This window comes from Fusarium flagelliforme (assembly GCF_020744385.1).
Source record: "Fusarium flagelliforme strain FIESC 12 MPI-CAGE-AA-0113 chromosome Unknown B0J16scaffold_7, whole genome shotgun sequence".
Lineage (NCBI taxonomy): Eukaryota > Fungi > Ascomycota > Sordariomycetes > Hypocreales > Nectriaceae > Fusarium > Fusarium flagelliforme.
In genome coordinates, this window is record NW_025763509.1 from 283,781 (window position 1) to 301,106 (window position 17,326).

Genomic DNA, 17,326 nt, shown 5'->3' on the forward strand with positions numbered 1-17,326 from the left:
ATGGCCCTCACAAAAACGCCTTCGTCTGCAGACTCTGGTAAGCTCTGTTCATGATGTCCTGCAAATTGAAATACCGACCGCTACAACTAACCACAGCAGAGATTCGCTTGGTTCGCATTTTTCCTCCCTCGCATGATAAAGACGTACCGATTTCATGTCAGATCGAATATGTTGGCCTTGGTGAAGTTGTGAACTCAGCTTCCATTGAGCCGCTCGATTGGCAAGAGATTGATGATACTCAGCATTCTGGACCCCTGTGTAAAAGATATGAGCACGCGTTTGCTGCGCTATCCTATACTTGGGGAGATCCCAATGACACACGTACTATTCTAGTTGACGGATATCCGGTCCTCGTTCGGTCCAATCTCGAAGCTGCATTGCGACAGCTGAGAAGGAAAGTCCCCATCCGACAAGGTTTGAGAATCTGGATCGACGCCGTTTGTATCAATCAAGAAGATGTGTCTGAAAGAAACCGAGAGGTTAAGCGCATGCGATCAATCTATAAAAATGCGTGCGATGTGGTTGTTTGGTTGGGCAAAGAGGAGGACGATAGCAGCAAGGCGATGGACATGATCCGCATCTGGGCCAGATCTTGCGAAGATGGTTCGGACTTGGTGTTGAAGCAACGAATTCTCCAGAACCCCGGCACCTTTGGCAAAGGGGCGTGGAGGGGACTCGGTCAGCTCCTGAAGCGGAGTTACTGGGATCGTGTGTGGATTATACAAGAGCTATCTATGGGCAACCCCAGAACACCAATACTCTGCGGTAGTAGCATAGTTAGCTGGAGCGAGCTTTACAACGCTGTCTATGTGTTTGGATCCAAGCATATGGATGCTCTTTTCGGCAACGTCGAGCGAGAATATGCTGAAGCTGGCGAGAAGTCTTACTCTGGCCTGAATCGCAACAAGGTCATCCATTTTTGGGCCGAGCAAAGTGTCCAGGCCGGACATGCACGGCCTCAATATATGCCTCTCTTGGACCTCGGTCGCAAGGCATTTGCGACTAATGAGAGGGATAGGGTATACGGCCTGTTAGGTCTACTCCCAGCTGATGTAACTTCACTTATATCGCCCGATTATCACCAGGGAGTTGACCATGCGTTCCACCAATTCGCAACCTCCTGGATCAAGTCAAGTATTACCCCCCATTATTTATGCGTATAGTCTAGAATGCGCGACTAATACCATTCAGGGCGCGACCTCGAGATACTTGAGCATTGTAATGGATCGCAAATCGGCCTTCCTTCTTGGGTACCCGACTGGACAAACAGAGATCACTACCGATTGTTCAGTGGTAGGTCCTGCTACAAGGCCAGTCCAGGTGAACTTACTCTTGTCGAATTCCAGTCTCAGGACTTGGAACTAATTGTCAAAGGGGTTCATGTGGGAACAATCGATGGTCTCGGCGTTGGCGTTGGCCACAATTATGATACAGTCAAGTCTTCTGGTGGATTCGAACAATCAATATGCACAGCCAACGGCTATGGCTCGTATGAAAAACTACAAGACGCAGTATGGCGTGCTCTAGTAGGAGACAAGACCCCACAAGGCCGATCTGCCCCTACTGGGTACAAGTCTTTGTTAGCCTGTCCGATTTCAACTAATTGTAAGAACGTTCCGGGCACTGCTTCAAGAGGCTTCAAAGCGTTTGCCTCCATTATGGCTGAGAACAGGAATCTGCAGATCGCAGGAAGGCCTCTTGGCGACTTCTTCCCACAGACTAATGGGCCAGTATCTGATGAGGCCCAAGATGCACTAGAAAGGATTTTTCGACTTCATCGTTTTCGAAAACTTGCAACTACCGTCCTGGGACATCTGGGTCTTGTTCCCATGGATACTCAGCAGGGTGATCTAGTGTATGCACTCCAGGGATGCAATATTCTGATGGTGCTACGAAGGACAACTGGCTCGAGGCACAAGGTCATTGGGGGAGCCTATTTGCAAGGCTTTATGGAAGGTCGGGTGGAGCGCAATACGGGGGATGAGACTGGACTGAGTAATAGTCTACAGACTTGTTTTATGTTGATAGCCTGACATGGTCATCTCTACATAGTCTAAAAGGCATGTGCAGGAATTTGATTATTATTTATATATACTAAGAATAGTAAACGCAACTAGGCCGTAGCATACCCTCTATGATATACAGCCAACACGGATGAGTACAACCAAATTTTCCTTTCCTTGACAGTAGCTTGGATCATGTCATGTGCAGAGCTAACGGCACAGTCGGTACTGTCAAGTTCAAGTTTGTTGGGCAGGAAGTGCACAGGAGTCCTTACTTAGTAAGCTCCAGCAACGGCAAGGCCTACAATGGCAGCGACAGCAGCAACTCCAAGCCCAGTACCGCGTGCTCCAGAGTTCTCAGCAACGCTGCTAGGGGTGGCGGTGCTTGCAGCAGTCTCGGTAACCGAGCCAGTGGCCGCTTCAATAACAGAGTTGGCAGCCTTGGCAGTAGCAGTACCAGTCTCAGTAGCAGAAGCAGTAGCCCAAGCAAAGGAGGAGCAGAATCCGCTGACAGGAATGGCGTAAGAAGAAAGCTGCTCCTGAACCTCAGGAACATCACTGCAAGCGTCGTAAACGCTAGAAAGATCCTCCTTGAACTCAGAAACCCAGCTCTCCATAGACTTGGCGTAAGAGGTGTAGGCAGCGGCCATGGAGCCAGTGACTGCTGGTATAATGCAAGACTCAGCAATAGCATCGAAATCGGTCTGCTTGGCGAGGAAGCTTTCGAGGGTTTTGTCTGCAGTGGGCATGTCGCTCATGACCTCGACAAGGCCGCTGGCAGCTGAGGTGCAGGAGTCAATGTCACGCTTGGCGGCGTTGACGGAGCCAGCCATGGCGGCAGCGAAAAGTGAAAGCTGAACGATTTGCATTTCGAGGTTGTAATTGGATCAAAAGAGTGTGGTGAAATGAATGTTGAGATAGTTGGTTTGAATACTGACGATCTGATAAGACACTGAACAGCGTCCGAGATGACCTTATATAATTCATCTCCTTTGAATAAAGGGTTGTCATTGAAGTCAGCTTGGTAATAAAAGTGGGATCGCTCACGCCGTCGGCCCGTTGAAGACGCCTGAGAGCTGAAGCGCGTGATCCACAAGGAACCTACTGTCGCGACTTGATAGGACGAGAAACCAAAAGATCGCCGAGACCCTGGCTGCAATGGGCAGTTGTCTCGGTAGTTACCGAATAGAGTCAAGAACGTTCATTTCCGTGAAAAGTTTAATTGTAAATCAATGTGTCTTTTTATGAGGGTCTAGCCTCAATTCGGGATGATAGAACGCGCTTTGATTGAGGCTAGAAGAATTTAGCTCCGTCTGTCACAAAACCGCGCCCTACAACACCACTAATGCAGGGGTTACACGCGTCGAATGACCAATCATTCATGTGGCTCCTGGTGCATGGACCAGCTCTGTAATGACCTGTGCCTCTGAGTATTCGTCGGGAACAGAATATTCACGTCTGAGGCATGGAACGTCTAAACTCAAGTAACCAAACTCAAGTGACCTCAATACGAGTATTATCTTACATAAAGTGTCTGGTTAGTCTTATGTCCATCCCCACAGCGGTTCAATGTTCAGTTCGCACAGCGCTCTTTTTTTCTCGACCGCTGGTACCTAGCGAGTTTGCTACCAGTAAAGGAGGATTAGCGTCGAAGATTCGGGCAGTGCTGCACTGTGTTTAGACTCGCCAGGTTTTCGCACCCAAATTATACAAAGACGAGTACCAAATTATGATCCCAACCTCTGTCTATGTGCTGTTACCTGCTTTAGCAGTTCCAGTTACGCATTAATACAGCCGTTCTAGGGTAACAATCTTATCGATAACGGTCTGGTCCATCGGGTTCAAGATAGCTTATCTGAATGACGAAATGGACTAAGCTAATCGATGCCCTCGAATAGCTAGAGCTGATGGGTAAACCATGTTCACTCATAGTCTCTATCTAACTTGAGCTTTTGTTGAGTTAGATCAGTTGTCAAAGCAATCCTTCCGACGTCTCGATCGAGGTACACGTCGCGAATCTGAACCTGAACATCTCTCAGAACCTTTAAACTATCCTGACCACTCAAACCACTTTCAACCTGATTCGAAATATCGATGAATGGAGAATCCCTGGTCAGACTCGCCACACTGTTGAGAAAATCCGGTGCCTTGATTCGCAAACGAATGATTACGTTTGCGACAGCACAGATAACCAGAACCACCGTAGAAATCACTGTAATGCTGAGCCATGACCAATCTACAACGTAGATGTCTGTCGCAAATTCTGACCAGGTTGCTGTACCACTCTTCCAAGGAAATTTACTGCCGTCTATGACAGCTCCGTCGCCACCGGTCAAAGCAGTCAGGTTATAAGATGCCATGACAAAGGTATTCAAAACCATGGAAAGTCGCCTTTCTAAAACCGCTGGGGGCACAGAAGAGTAACAGCCCTGATAATTGCGGAGGTCTGGGTGAGGGTAGTTAAAGTCGCGCTTCAGTGTGTTCGTTGGATCTCTGAGATACGCTTCCACGATGCTTGGTGCCCTTTTACTTTCATGCTCGGTTGCGCCGGTGAATGGGATGTCCATCAGAATACCAGCAGCCATAAGATGCGACGATAATGCCGTCAAGTTTCCCTGTTTAGGGTGAAAAGGCGCTCGTCGCACGCGAGAAACCCGACATACAAGGTCGGCGTCAGAATCTCCTCTCGTGCATTGTACTTCAACCTCGATATATGACGTATAAACACCGCATAGCCTCAATCTCACGTTCTCGTGCGTGCGCCCGTTATCTTCGAATTGGCATTCACCTCCCATTATAAGCTGAAGATTCGAATGGGCCCCCTGTTGACCACGTCTCGAGAAATCTAGTTGTTCACGTGCCGTGGAGGTGTTGGCAATGTCAAACCAGATATTAGGATAGCTAGTGGCCTTTTGTCTTCCAAAGGTTTGCTTTTTCAGTGGATCCGGTGACGTTGTGTTGTGAAAATAGAGGGACGTAGAATCATTTCTTACCCAGCTGGTACCGTCAAAGTCATCACCACAATCAAGTGTTTGATAATGATATTGAACCGTCATGGTCAAATTACCAGCTCGATTGAATGATTCCGCCCGGATTGGAAGTCCTATCAGCGACGCATAAGGCACAACTTGGTCCAAGGGGACTAGAACCCATAATGTAGGGTTGTTGCTGTCATATCCAGGGAGAAGCTCAAGGAAAGGCACTCGTACGTTTGGCCACAGGTCTCGGTACCCCAGACGAGATGCTTGTAATATACCCCCGAGTTCCTCAATGGTATTGTCAAAGCTGGGACTACTTCCATTAGCGTGCGAAATGAGAACATCGGGATTAGAGAATGATGCAGAGATAATACTCCGCGTTCCAGCAATAAGAGATGCTCTTCCTGACGCGCCGGTATGCACATCAGCTCCACGATGATAATACGAAATAATTTCGCTCTCATTACCGCCAAGGTAGTGGAACGCCCGTGTCTGTGTGGTTTCAAGTTTCTGCTGTATGTGAATAGACCGAAGGGCTGCTTGACCTCCCAGGGGCCCCAAAAGCCAGACTCCAGCAATCACAAGAGCGCTCACTTCCTTTATTCTTCTGAGAGTCAGAAGGTTCAACAATGCCGTAGCTGTTGTCTGACTAGTAAGTAGAAATTCTAGGGAAGCCAACGTCGTGCCTCTCTCTGCTTTTAGCAGTGCAGTAGTTTTGAGAAAGGGACCTAAAACAGCGGCGAACGTAATAGGCCACAGTGTAGACGCGATTCGAAGGACTTCAATTACTGTATCGCCGAACGAGCTTTGTTCCTTGTTGTGGAGGTAGGTAACCATTGAGATCAGGACTAGCAGAGTGTGAGAGCATATTTACCACACTTGTAATGTTACGCACTGATGTAAAGGACGGGAATGAGAAGGAGAGCTACTGGTGCAGCGAGTCTCATCATTAAAGAGGGCGTTGATTGCCTCAACGATTGAGGGCTTGGCATCGAGGATCTGTTTCGAACTTCATCCGAGTCTTGGAGCTCCGATGTGGCCATCAGGCCTTGCTTCTCATGTCTGGTAGTAGGCGCCATGGAGAGCCAGAAGAGTAGTCAATGATCAGTGGCTTATAAAATTCAGTAGCAGATATGAGAGGGGAGAGGCATTGGTAGAAGAAGGGGGGTTAGTATAGGTTTGTGAGCAGATGAATGTGCCTGGGAACCCATTTATCCAAAACAATAAACCTTGCTGATGTGCTGAGACATAGATGTGGGGACGGTGCATTGGACTATTATAATTCGCCTGTTGGTTGCGAGTTTAAGCACAGACACGTGGGATTGGACTACGCCGCGATCCTACATATTGAAATTAAATGTTGGTCGTTGATTCCTTGTCATCTTTGTCAACAATGTCTCCTTTTCTATCCGTAGGTGAATTTGAATCAATGGCTGTTTATGCTTTTAACCTACCGTTCAAGAGTGGAGTTTTAGTTGAAGTATCCGCTATTAACATATCTGGGTGCATCGTCAAGTAGAGGAGCTCAAAGGTCATGTCAATTTGCGCATCAGTTCCATAGCTTATTTTGAAGTAAGTGTGACAACGAAAATTTCAAATTCCAGACTCCGCAGAAACGATTCGTCATACTGGGTGCAGTTGTTACATCATAAGAGTGTAAGTAAACTAAAATATGGGATGATCTTCAGTAGGGTATTCTGCTGTTACTGTACTGAGATAGCCAGATCCTTGAACTACATAATCTCAAGAGATTAAGTAAACTGATAGCTTGTACTTTCAGTAACGGTTAAGCATAGGGTAGTTTCAGAGCAGCTAACCTTTTTGACTACTCGGTTAGGTCTAAATATAGTATCAGATTCTTACTGTATCTAAACACTGACGTAATGCACCGAATTTATCTTTACCCCGCCCCCGCATCATAGCAAGTTCAATCATCCGTCAAACTATCACAACCTTCCTAGGGACATCTATCAATTAAACTCAACCAAATACAAATATCGATCAAGAAAATGTCAAACCAGGAACTCCCAGCCTGCCGATGGGGCATCCTCAGTGAGTCATAGCTGAGCAACTGATGCACTATCACTAACATTACATACAAAGCCGCCGGTCTCATATCCTCCTGGTTCGTCTCAGACCTCGTCTCTCCCAGAGATGATGCTAAAGCCAACCACATCATTCATGCCATCGGCGCATCGTCTGTGAAGAAGGGTCAAGACTTCGTCGATAAGTTCATGAGCAACGTCGAGAAGAAGCCTGTTTTGTACGGTACCTACGAAGAGCTTTACAACGACCCCGAGATCGACTGTATCTACATCGGCAGCCCTCACGGCCTCCATTATCGCGACTGCATGGCAGCTATCAATGCCGGAAAGAATGTTCTGTGTGAAAAGGCCTTTACGATCAACGCCAAGGAGGCCCGCAGCGTCTTCGAGGCTGCCAAAGCCAAGGGAGTCTATGTTGCTGAGGCCATGTGGCTTCGACACCGACCCATGATTGCTGAGATCAGAAAGCAATTGTATGAAGATAAGGTTATCGGCGAGGTTACCCGCACCAACTGTGACTTCCATGCACACTGGGACCTGGATGCTCTTCCCGAGACTTCGCGACTTAAGAACATCGAACTAGGCGCTGGCACCCTGCTTGACATTGGTATCTACTCACTCACCTGGGCCATAACAACCCTGGACCCCTCAACTCCTGCCGCCGGTGGGTCAAAGGCTGCCGCACAGAGTGATATTGGTAGCGAAAAGCCCAAGATCATGGCAACGCAGTCGTTCAACGGCAAGGTCGAGGTTGGCACCAGCGCCATCTTGCATTATCCTAGCAGCGGACGTCAAGGTGTTATCACCTCTACAGGAAGCTCTGCACGCGGTGGATCGCATATCTTTGGAACCATTGAGGGCACTGATGGATTCATCGAGTTGGAAGGCAACGCACCATCGCACCCGACTGCCTTTATCGTTTACCCCCGCTGGTCTGAGGGTGCTAAGCCCGAAGGCAAGCGGTATGAGTGGAGCCTGAAGCCTCGACAAGGCTTTCAGTTTGAGGCGGACAACACGGCGTTGGATTTGCAGGCTGGTAAGAAAGAGAGTTCAATTATGCCCTGGTCTGAGACTATTCACGTCATGGAGATTATGGATGAGATTCGACGACAGGGTGGTACAAAGTATCCCCAAGATGAATAGAGGTTGTCAAGAGATCAATAGTCAGGAAGTTTCCGCTTTTATGTTAAATGCTGACGCTTCAATCTGCCTCGCCTTTCCCATTTACAAGTCCAGCACTCCTGAAACTCTCAAGCACCCCGCTCGCCATACCGCGATATCTTCTACTTCACGCACGGTCTATACCAAACAAACCAGACAAGATTCAAAGTGGGAACAAATAAAAAAAATAAGAAAAAACATACAACAGCGGGGATTCGCTGGTCGTCACCGACCCAACTACTAATCCGCCCCTCACTGGCTTGACTATGGGAGAGCGGACGGGATCCCGTATTTTCCAGTGGGTATGGTCGTATGTACTAGACGTCAGCTTTTGATGGCCCATATGCCAGTTGTGGGCTTGTCATGGGATATGTACCCAGAGGAAATACCCACTCCAACGCAGTGACCAACTGGCGATAAAGACAGCAAGTAACTACTGCATTTTATCCCTTGTAAGAAAGCTTATTTCACGCCTGACTTGGGAAGCATGACATGTGTCGCATTGAAACCATGATCCTTTAAATCTTTAACCTTAACTGTAGAAAGCCCGAGCAAGCGTCCAATCTTACCACCGGAAATCTTTACTAACTTCACCTTGGGCGCCACAATGATTCACAAAATGGGTGTAAGTTTCAGATAAACAAATTGCCTTATTGCTATGTACTTTCATTCGTAGAGAAACACCAAAGGAGGATCTTGAATGTGTCGCTTGTAAGTACAAACGCCCTCAAGCTATCGGCAAGTATCACCCGACTGGGGTGGTAGATATATTCCAATGCCTTCCTCTGTGAAAACAACACGTCGATGGCAGGTATGTAATTCCAGTCCGCGTATCCTCGCATCTCACGATGCCGTAGCGCCTGAGAGGAATCGTGGAACAGTGGAGAAAGAAGATACTCTCGGTTCTAACAGATGATTGGCAAGGTTACTGTGATTGGCCGGAGAATCGGTGTCAAGCGGATCCTCAAGACTTAGCCCGCTCCAATAATTGTGCCACCTCTGAGACCTCCGTCTCTTCCTTTGGGGTCCAAGGCAGATGTCATCGCTTACAGAGGCATCTTGTTCGGTGAGGTCGCTCACAGATGGTAGGATGGGATGATGGGTAGGCGAATCATTCAAGAATATCCAGCCTCGTTGGCGATATATCTTTGACTGTAGAATCTGCAATTTGAAATCTTTCGTCCTTTGCTTGACGTCTCTAAGAGGAGTTATCCTCATACGCGTGATATTACCTGGTACGTCCGGATTCTCCATCTTCTGTTTCCACCTGTCGAGTTTGGACTCACTAGTATAGAGCCTGTGATCATAATTGAAGCGCCCTTTCGTGATCCATTTTTTACAGTGAAAAACCCGATCAAGATATTGGGCTCTGCGGCCGATAGTGGATAAAATCGCAAAATCGAACCGTCGGGTTTGGATGATTGGGCTGAGAAGGTCCAGCCCAAGGCACGGAAGAATTTCCAATTTAGGCATACGGAGGTAGCCAAAGAATGTATATTCACCAATGTCAAAGTAGAGGTTGTCAGGAAATAAAAGACCAAAGCCTTTGGCAGAAGGCAGGTCAGGTTGCTCGTCGTTTCTTCGTCGCATCGTTGTCGTAACTTCGGGCACCGGTCGTTCTGGGAACCAGGTATCGTCATTGCATTGGGCGAATATAGCGCCGTACATCCCTCTGACATATTCGAAAACGCAGTGGAGCTCTTCGAGGTCAGTGAGGGTAAGCCTTTCGTTCCACTGCTCGATCATATACGCATAAGGAGTCCTATGGAGTTGGCTCCATACGCGCGGGTCGTAAATCTTGCAGCGCAGCTCATATCTGATAAAGGCTTGTAACAAGCGATGCCGGGTATGTGCCGGCATTATGCCAATTGACACGGGCTTTATGTCCGTTTCTTGCCCTTTGAATCGCATAGAAGGGACAAGGCGTCCAATCGTTGGGAGTGTCATGCAAGCCCGTGCTGGAAAAGGATCCAAGGTCTTGGCGAGATAGTCTTCGATAAACACGACCAGTCGAGTAAAGAGGCGACGGAGGATTCCGGTATGTTGATGATACTGGAAGTTCCGGGCATCTAGCGTGTCAAGCCAATCCGAGATGACGGGAAATGGAACTAGGGAAGTTCCCTCGAGGCGTGGAAAGTTGATAATGGCTAGAGCGTCTTGTCGCATCGTGCCGTCGATGTCGAGATCGAGAAACCGAGCGAGCCTTTGACTGTCGACTGTATGGCGATAGCGGAGAAAGATCCTGAGTGATTCCGGCGACGCTCGTATGAGATTGAACAAATCTTTGTCGGACTGTAGTTCACCGAGGATGTTGGTCAAGATCAACGTCGGCAATCGCGAGAACCTCTCCACGTTGCTTGTCTCGATGATAGTCATGATCAAGGCTGACAGAACCTGGGATCGGGATAAGGTTCGAGTGAAGACGAATGCTAGGTTTGGAAAGGAGGGTGATCGAAAATGGAAGAAATGGGGACCAGAAGGCTTTAAGTACTCGATTGAAGACTATTTAAGCATCAATGCCGTAGTGCGTGGCCTGAACCTAGATTTAGTTAAGGTTTATCAGTTAATTTACAAATCTTAGTCCTGACAAAACTGTATCTTAGATTAACTCATGATTCATGTTGCGTTAAACACTGGAACACCCAGTTGCCGTGCCGCATTGACTGGAGACTCTGCATAAGGAGTTAAATGCAGGCTGTAGTTACAATCGCCTGGTTCTCTCCGTAGACCTCACCGGCATGCCCAGCTCCACCTGCCTTTTACGTATTGCCTTCCTAAACTCATTTGGCTCACCCCACAGAGACCGCCTTCCGAAACCTGCAGGCCACTCCAAGTACGTAACCCCGTCCTCCATAGTGCAGTGAATATCTTCATTCAAGGACTTTTCCAGCCAGAAGGAATACAGGGCTGCGGATTTGAGGACAATATCAGGAAGCTTGTGCTGAGCTTTGAGGGTCTTCAATGCCGCATTCTTGACCCGGCCATTGTTATCATCGACCCTTCTAGTGACAGCTTGTAGCATCCCATCAGATAGAGTAGGGCAGGCTCGAAGTAGCTCCACTACACTGTGCCTTATCCCAGAATCCGCACATTGGAGTAGCCTTGCTATAGTGGGATATATATCATCTGATAAACCCCCATGAACAATGAGCGCTTCGACTGCGCGCTGTCTGACCCCCGTAGATGTGTCCTCGAGGAGTGCTACCAAGAGCTTACGGACCTCTTCAGATATCTTTGGTAGTTGTCTGATTAGGCCCAAAACAGCGCGTCTAATCCCTAGGCCCCTCCGCTTGAGCCCGAGCACCACCATGGCTTGTATAGTGTCTTCTGGTAGAGATGGCTGGTCTGCGAGGGCCTCAAACGGGAAGCGTCCGCTTTTCATCCATAAGTCTCCTCCAAGCTGGTCTGCTATAACCTCCACGACATCAGACGGAAAGCTCTGTCGACGTCCAAGGCTCCCTAATGCTTTCAGTGCCTGAAATCGGATCTTAGAGTCTGTGTCCCCAAGAAGCGCCGCTATCGGCCAGAGAAGGCGACTGGGGAAAGTCCGATGATCCGCAAGTGTTCGTAGTGTCAGCACTGACGCACATTTGACTTCTCGATCTAGATCGGCAAGATGTACTGCTATTGCATCAAAAGTCCAGTCGAAAAAGGAATGTTCAAGACCAAAAACTGCTAAGCCTTCCAAAGCCGCTTTTCTGATCCCGGCATCATGATTTTTGAGTTCTGCTACGATATAATTCAGCAGCTCAGGGGGCGAACCCTGTCGATTCCAAATCTTTACCAAAGTTTCCGCTGCCGCCCTTCGGGTATATTCATCGTCGTGGAAAATCTGTTTTGTGATAGCCGAAAGAGTATCGCTTGGAAAGACCTCGCGACGCCCGAGCGTTGAAAGTGTCTCTAGTGCCGTCTCTCTGACATACGTATCTTGATCATCGAGCTGTTCCTCAATAGCCTTGAGGATATCGGGGTGTGATATGTTGTTTCTACTGAGGAACTGTAACATCTCCCTTTTGTGGTCTCGGTCTTCAACCTTGAGCCACTCTATCGTCTCATTGACGGTACCCGCACTAATGATCTTTTGGACAAGGAGAACTCTCAAAGCCAAGCGAGATATAGATATGTCTTGGTCATGATCCCCCAGGTGTCTCATAATGGCCTTGGTAATTCTTTCAGGTAATTTGCTTTCACCTTCAAGTAGGATCAACGCTAACCGTCTGCATTCATTATCTCCGCCCTCAAACAATTTAACTAGGATATCGGAGACAATATCGAGAGGTACTCTTCCCCACTTCTTATGCTCGCGGTAAAGCACTTTCAATGCCCTTTGTTGAATATTCGTATCCTGACTCTCTAGCCTTCTCTTTATAGCTCGAAGAATATCGTTGGAAAGACTGGTGGAGGCATACCCGTGAGTTGAGAGCCCAAGCACATTGATGTCTTCTGCCTCAAGGCATAACACCATTCTGTCGAGGATATCAATAGTGAGTTCTTTTCTTTGGTGAAGGATTTGGAATGCCAACACTCTGATGATTTGTTGTTGATCCTCAAGCTTTGTAGCTATGCTCCAGATAATATCTTTATCCAGCTTATGTTGATAACCGAGTGTTTCTAGTACTGCTTTCGTAGTCCTGAAATTGCCATCGTTCATCCACAAAGCCATTCCGCGAATCAAATCCCCAGACAGCATTGAATCTCGGCCCAGCGCTATTGCCGTTCTTCGCTTGACGCCCGAATCCTTATCCGAATCTTGGATCTCAAGCCTTGTCATCACGGCTCTCAAAATATCATCAGGCCAAGGGGCTTGGAATTCAAGTATCTTGACCGACCAATCACTCGTCTCCGCATCATCATTATCCATCAATGAAATTACAGAGCTGATAGTCCGTATAGGTAGAGATTTGCCTGCAAGGGCTCTAAGAGCCGCAATCTGCAACGGTTGTGAGAGTGCGCCGCTGTCCAGCCAGCCACTGATGAATTCTACCATTGTGAATGGTAAAATACAACCAAATCCGAATGAATTTAGAACTGTAATCTTGTTTTCTTCCGAAGTTCGTTCTAGTACCAGGTGTATAGCTCGCACTGGGAATTCCGCTTCACGGACGAACTGGGATCTTTTCCGGAAGTCAAGTTCAAACTCCAACCATTGTGATAATTCATCTTCCAGCCTTATTCGAAGGTCCGCTGACTGGGTCACCTCCGCCAAACAGTGCATGACTAGCCGCTGTTGTGTAGGTCCCAACATGTCCACCGGCTCGCCCTCTATTGCCTGAAAAAGGCGACTGGCATGGGCCTCATCTTCATCTAGGATTCCGGCAACGAAACGCCACATGATGTTGTATCGTGCTGTGAACTTGTGCTTTCCGAGAAACTTGCGACAGGAAACCACTTTCCTCTCGGCCCTTTTACCATGGATATCGACGTATTCGATATTTTTACCGTCTCTCCACGCTTTTGCAAAGTGCTTCGCTGAGAAGTACTCTTGGAAAGTCAGGTGTATGAAATGGTAGCTTTGGTTCGGTGAGCTGTTCGAACGGTCCGATGTCCGCCAAAATGAGAGACGTGCAAATGTCTCATCAAACGATAGACTTGTCCTTTGTTTCTTCATGAATCTGTACAGTGCGTTGCGATGGTGCGGCTGGAACTCAATGACATTGCTGCACAGACCACTGAAGGCTAGATATCCAAGGTTTTCATACTGAATCGAGTCGAATGGGTTTGTCTCAGCTGGAGATGCGTTCCCAATGATCTGGAAGCCATCTTTCTCGAGCCTCTCGTTGTCCTTCCTCCAGAGCTCTCCTATCATGGCTTCATAGACAGCGGTCATCGTTTCCGGGATAACGGTGTTCCATACCGCGCTTGCCTGCCATGTAAAGCATAGGGCATCGAGCTGAATAGGGATCTGTACAAGGCTTTGCATGATGCGATGCTTCTCAAGGTATGCTCGAATAGTATCTTTTTCCTCCGGCATCACTGCTTCTATATATGTTTGGACCTGATCTCTACTGAATCCCATTGTATCCAACTCAAGATGAGGCTGTTGGAAATCGCTGGTCAACGTTGCATGCGGACGAGTCGTGATGATGACGTTCGGTCTGTTGAGTAGTCCTCTGAGAACTTCCTGCCCTGGATGAGGATTCCCGTGTCTATACTCCATCGTAAGTTCTGGCACCTCGTCCAGGCCATCTAATAGAAAAAGAGTGTCTCGCGATTGTGTTTCCTCTATATGTCGCCACAGTTCGGTGCAGATTTTGTTGCACATCTTGTTGGAGAGAAAGGTGTGCTGACTGTGTTGTTGGAAGAAAATGTTCTTGAAAACCTTGTCAAGACTGTACTTGTCGTCAGGTAAGCTCTTCAGCTCCCTCAACCTTATCCAAACCACGCGCTTGAAGAGGTCCTGCCACATCCCTCCATGAATGAAGTCGTATACAATCTTTTTGCACAAAGTTGTCTTTCCAACTCCAGCACGACCTCGGATCAATATTCGTCTTGGCGTCTTTGTCATCCCATCAGGTGTTTTGCGCGGCTGAAAAAGGTTTGGTAGTTCCACTTGAAGGTTCTTGTGCGGAGCTTCCAACTTCAGCCTTTCAGTCAAGGAAAATGGTGATGGTCCCTCGGGCTTTGTTTCAGAATTTCTGACCTTCTGGATTTCAACAAGTGCCAGGTTGATGTAGCACTGGCTCATCTCCAAAGAATCTCCTGAAAGCCTTTCAATCCTGAGCCTCTGCTTGTCATAATATTCTTCCCATATCCAGGCATCCGCTTTTCCCAAAGGCGTTCCGGTCCGAATAGTGAGAAGGAACCTCTTAATCACTTCCACAACGGACTTGTAGTCCGGATCGCTGTCCCTTGGTCCACAAAACTTATTCATTTTAGAATGGTTCCGATGAAGTGGTAGTGGATTCGGAACACAATCCAATGTCGCAGAGCTCATATCTACAAGCTAATAATTTTGATGCGTTAGTGACTCAGCGACAAGAGAGTCGCGGGGGAGATTCTCACCGGTCTCCTAGACCCAGGTAATAGGAATGAGAGGAGAGGAACTTGGGCAGGCAGATAGGTGGTTCCGGTCTCGTAAAATGTAAACACATCGAAGCCCTCGTGATCGCGGCCTTTACAAAGTCGGGTAAACTGGCCCACGAGCCGTGTGAGGTCAAAGGTTGGCTCGTTAAGCCAGCCGAGTAGTTTAGACACCTTTTTGCCGAGAACTAATGCTTTGATCCTTAAGGCTGGCTGCGCCCATATAGCTGAGTCTCGGAAAGCGGTGCCTCGGAATGGCGTGGCGAGGAAGATGACGCCACGGGTGGCCTCTCGAATACAAGCATATTCATCGTTCGCCTCGACAAGAGCCTGCATCAAAATGATACCTCCGAGACACGAAGCGACAAAGAGAATTGGCCTTTTTCTTTCCACATCTGATCCAATTATACCTTGGAGTAGGGATAGAGCAAGTTCGTGAATTCTGAGCGAAACCGAGTCTTTTGTTTCGAGCCCTTCGGCTGGCCAATCGCAGGTGAAGATGCGAGTTCCCGGCACTTCTGCAGGAAGCATGTGTTTGTCGGCTAGCCAGTTGACCCTTCCTCCGTCTTCTTTCTTGAACTCCCAGGTGCGTGGCGAAGCTGTATCGAGGCCATGGATAGCAATGATGTCAATGCCTGTATCCGTCTCAGGAGAGCCGTGAGTGTCTTCAGAGCCCTTAGCAGATGGGCTGACCTGGACCAGCTTGACCCCACGCCCTTGTTTGACGGCTGAGGCTCTAGCTGCTGCAGTTGTCGAAGTCGTCTTTGTTTTAGTGGAAGCCACAGGCCTATGAAACCAAAGGAAAAGAATTGCAGCTACACCGGCAATGGCGAGTATCAGGCTGGCAGCGAACATCTTCCTCAAGGTCGTATTGGTGAGTCAGTTTCGAAAAGATAATAAGTGAAATGTTTAGCATCTGTTTCTGCTATGATGGATAAATAAATGAAATGAGAGAAGAAGAATAGCATGTGCGGGGTTGAAAGGGTTGAGTAGGCTGCAAAGGCTGTGGAACAAGAGCAATTATGCACAGCCACGTAGTGGTCAGAAGAATTGTCCTCTAAGACTTAGGTCACAAAAATAAAGTAGCCTTAATCCCAGCCTAAGTCAGCATAAGGTGACCAAAATATTTCGTCTCTTATGCTCTTAGCGGCCAATTCTTCTGACACCCTGACGACAGCCAGTAAAGCTGACACGACACATCAGGCTCTCTGATGGGACATCTTTGCCGTGTGGCGTCCATCTCGGATCATTTTATTGGTCGTGACAGGGGTCGCCATGATGACGAACAAAGTCCAATCGTGTCAAACGATAAGCGCCGAGACGCAGCTACAACGTGAGGGCGAGCAGCGATGACACTCTGACCCCGAGGGCACATGAACAGAAGGAAAGATGTAAAAAGAACTGTCGGGAAGGATGAGTTGCAAGGCCACGTTGGGATTTTTTCTGAAGCGCTGCAGGCAGTTCAGATTGAGGCACAGGAGGAACCGGATGAGTAAGGCAACTGTGTAAGCTACTTTACTTTATGCCATTTAAGCCACGGATCTTCAAAATTGAGTTCAGCAAGAGAAGGAATTGTTACTTCCTACTATAGAATTATTAACCTTATCAATTTGAGTGTCGTCGACTTTAAAAATTCAGGGGACCGAACTTAATTTAATGAAGTGAAACCTAGACGCCCTTGATTTAAGGCTATAAACTTAGAAATAAGATAAAGGGATAAGATAAAGTCACTTAATCGGGAGATCTTTGTAACTAAACAATATTCCATAAGAAAGGGAAGGATAAAATATATATACTTCCAAAAATAATATTTATGCGTACTACTTTTTACTTTAGAGTTAGGTTATATTTAACAATTTTTAGATTTTACAAACTTTAGATATTGAGGAGATGACATTTGCTGGAAAACAGTTTTTCAGCAGTAGGAGTTGAAGCATTATCTCAAAAACGCAATCGGGGAAACCTTAATCCGCTGCCAAGACAAGCTGAAAAGGGATGGCCTTGGAAATTTCAATATTTCGGCAAAGACTAACTGCTTTCTGAATGTTGTTTCAGGGGTTTATGTCATTAAATAGGCCCAATTGGCTGGAAGGGCGACGAGCTGAGCTCATGGCTTGCG

The 17,326-nt window shown here is 47.6% G+C and overlaps 6 protein-coding genes across 6 annotated transcripts; 2 read left to right on the forward strand and 4 right to left on the reverse strand.

The window, feature by feature from the left end:
* Positions 1-2,043, forward strand: B0J16DRAFT_417758 (heterokaryon incompatibility protein-domain-containing protein; the record flags this gene model as incomplete). Its single annotated transcript, XM_046133702.1, has 3 exons — positions 1-37; positions 100-1,134; positions 1,192-2,043. 3 exons carry the CDS (start codon positions 1-3, stop codon positions 2,031-2,033), a joined length of 1,914 nt encoding a protein of 637 aa, XP_045978548.1. The 3' UTR covers positions 2,034-2,043.
* On the reverse strand, positions 2,044-2,937 carry B0J16DRAFT_348291 (uncharacterized protein). Its single transcript, XM_046128709.1, has one exon. It carries the CDS (start codon positions 2,870-2,872, stop codon positions 2,279-2,281), a length of 594 nt encoding a protein of 197 aa, XP_045978549.1. The 5' UTR covers positions 2,873-2,937; the 3' UTR covers positions 2,044-2,278.
* A 988-nt stretch (positions 2,938-3,925) lies between these two features.
* Positions 3,926-6,203, reverse strand: B0J16DRAFT_403787 (uncharacterized protein; the record flags this gene model as incomplete). The annotated part of the gene is made up of 2 exons (XM_046132739.1): positions 5,877-6,203; positions 3,926-5,829 (listed from the first exon to the last, which is right to left on the reverse strand). The coding sequence occupies exons 1-2, from the start codon at positions 6,058-6,060 to the stop codon at positions 3,926-3,928; spliced, it is 2,088 nt and encodes a 695-aa protein (XP_045978550.1). The 5' UTR covers positions 6,061-6,203.
* Positions 6,204-6,917: 714 nt separating this feature from the next.
* Positions 6,918-8,456, forward strand: B0J16DRAFT_291934 (dimeric dihydrodiol dehydrogenase). The gene is made up of 2 exons (XM_046124305.1): positions 6,918-7,033; positions 7,085-8,456. Exons 1-2 carry the CDS (start codon positions 6,991-6,993, stop codon positions 8,167-8,169), a joined length of 1,128 nt encoding a protein of 375 aa, XP_045978551.1. The 5' UTR covers positions 6,918-6,990; the 3' UTR covers positions 8,170-8,456.
* Positions 8,457-9,030: 574 nt separating this feature from the next.
* Positions 9,031-10,563, reverse strand: B0J16DRAFT_403789 (uncharacterized protein; the record flags this gene model as incomplete). The annotated part of the gene is made up of 1 exon (XM_046132740.1): positions 9,031-10,563. The coding sequence occupies one exon, from the start codon at positions 10,561-10,563 to the stop codon at positions 9,031-9,033; it is 1,533 nt and encodes a 510-aa protein (XP_045978552.1).
* A 227-nt stretch (positions 10,564-10,790) lies between these two features.
* Positions 10,791-16,062, reverse strand: B0J16DRAFT_309637 (uncharacterized protein; the record flags this gene model as incomplete). Its single annotated transcript, XM_046124919.1, has 3 exons — positions 10,791-12,097; positions 12,713-15,130; positions 15,190-16,062. The coding sequence occupies 3 exons, from the start codon at positions 16,060-16,062 to the stop codon at positions 10,889-10,891; spliced, it is 4,500 nt and encodes a 1,499-aa protein (XP_045978553.1). The 3' UTR covers positions 10,791-10,888.
* Positions 16,063-17,326: the final 1,264 nt, after the last annotated feature.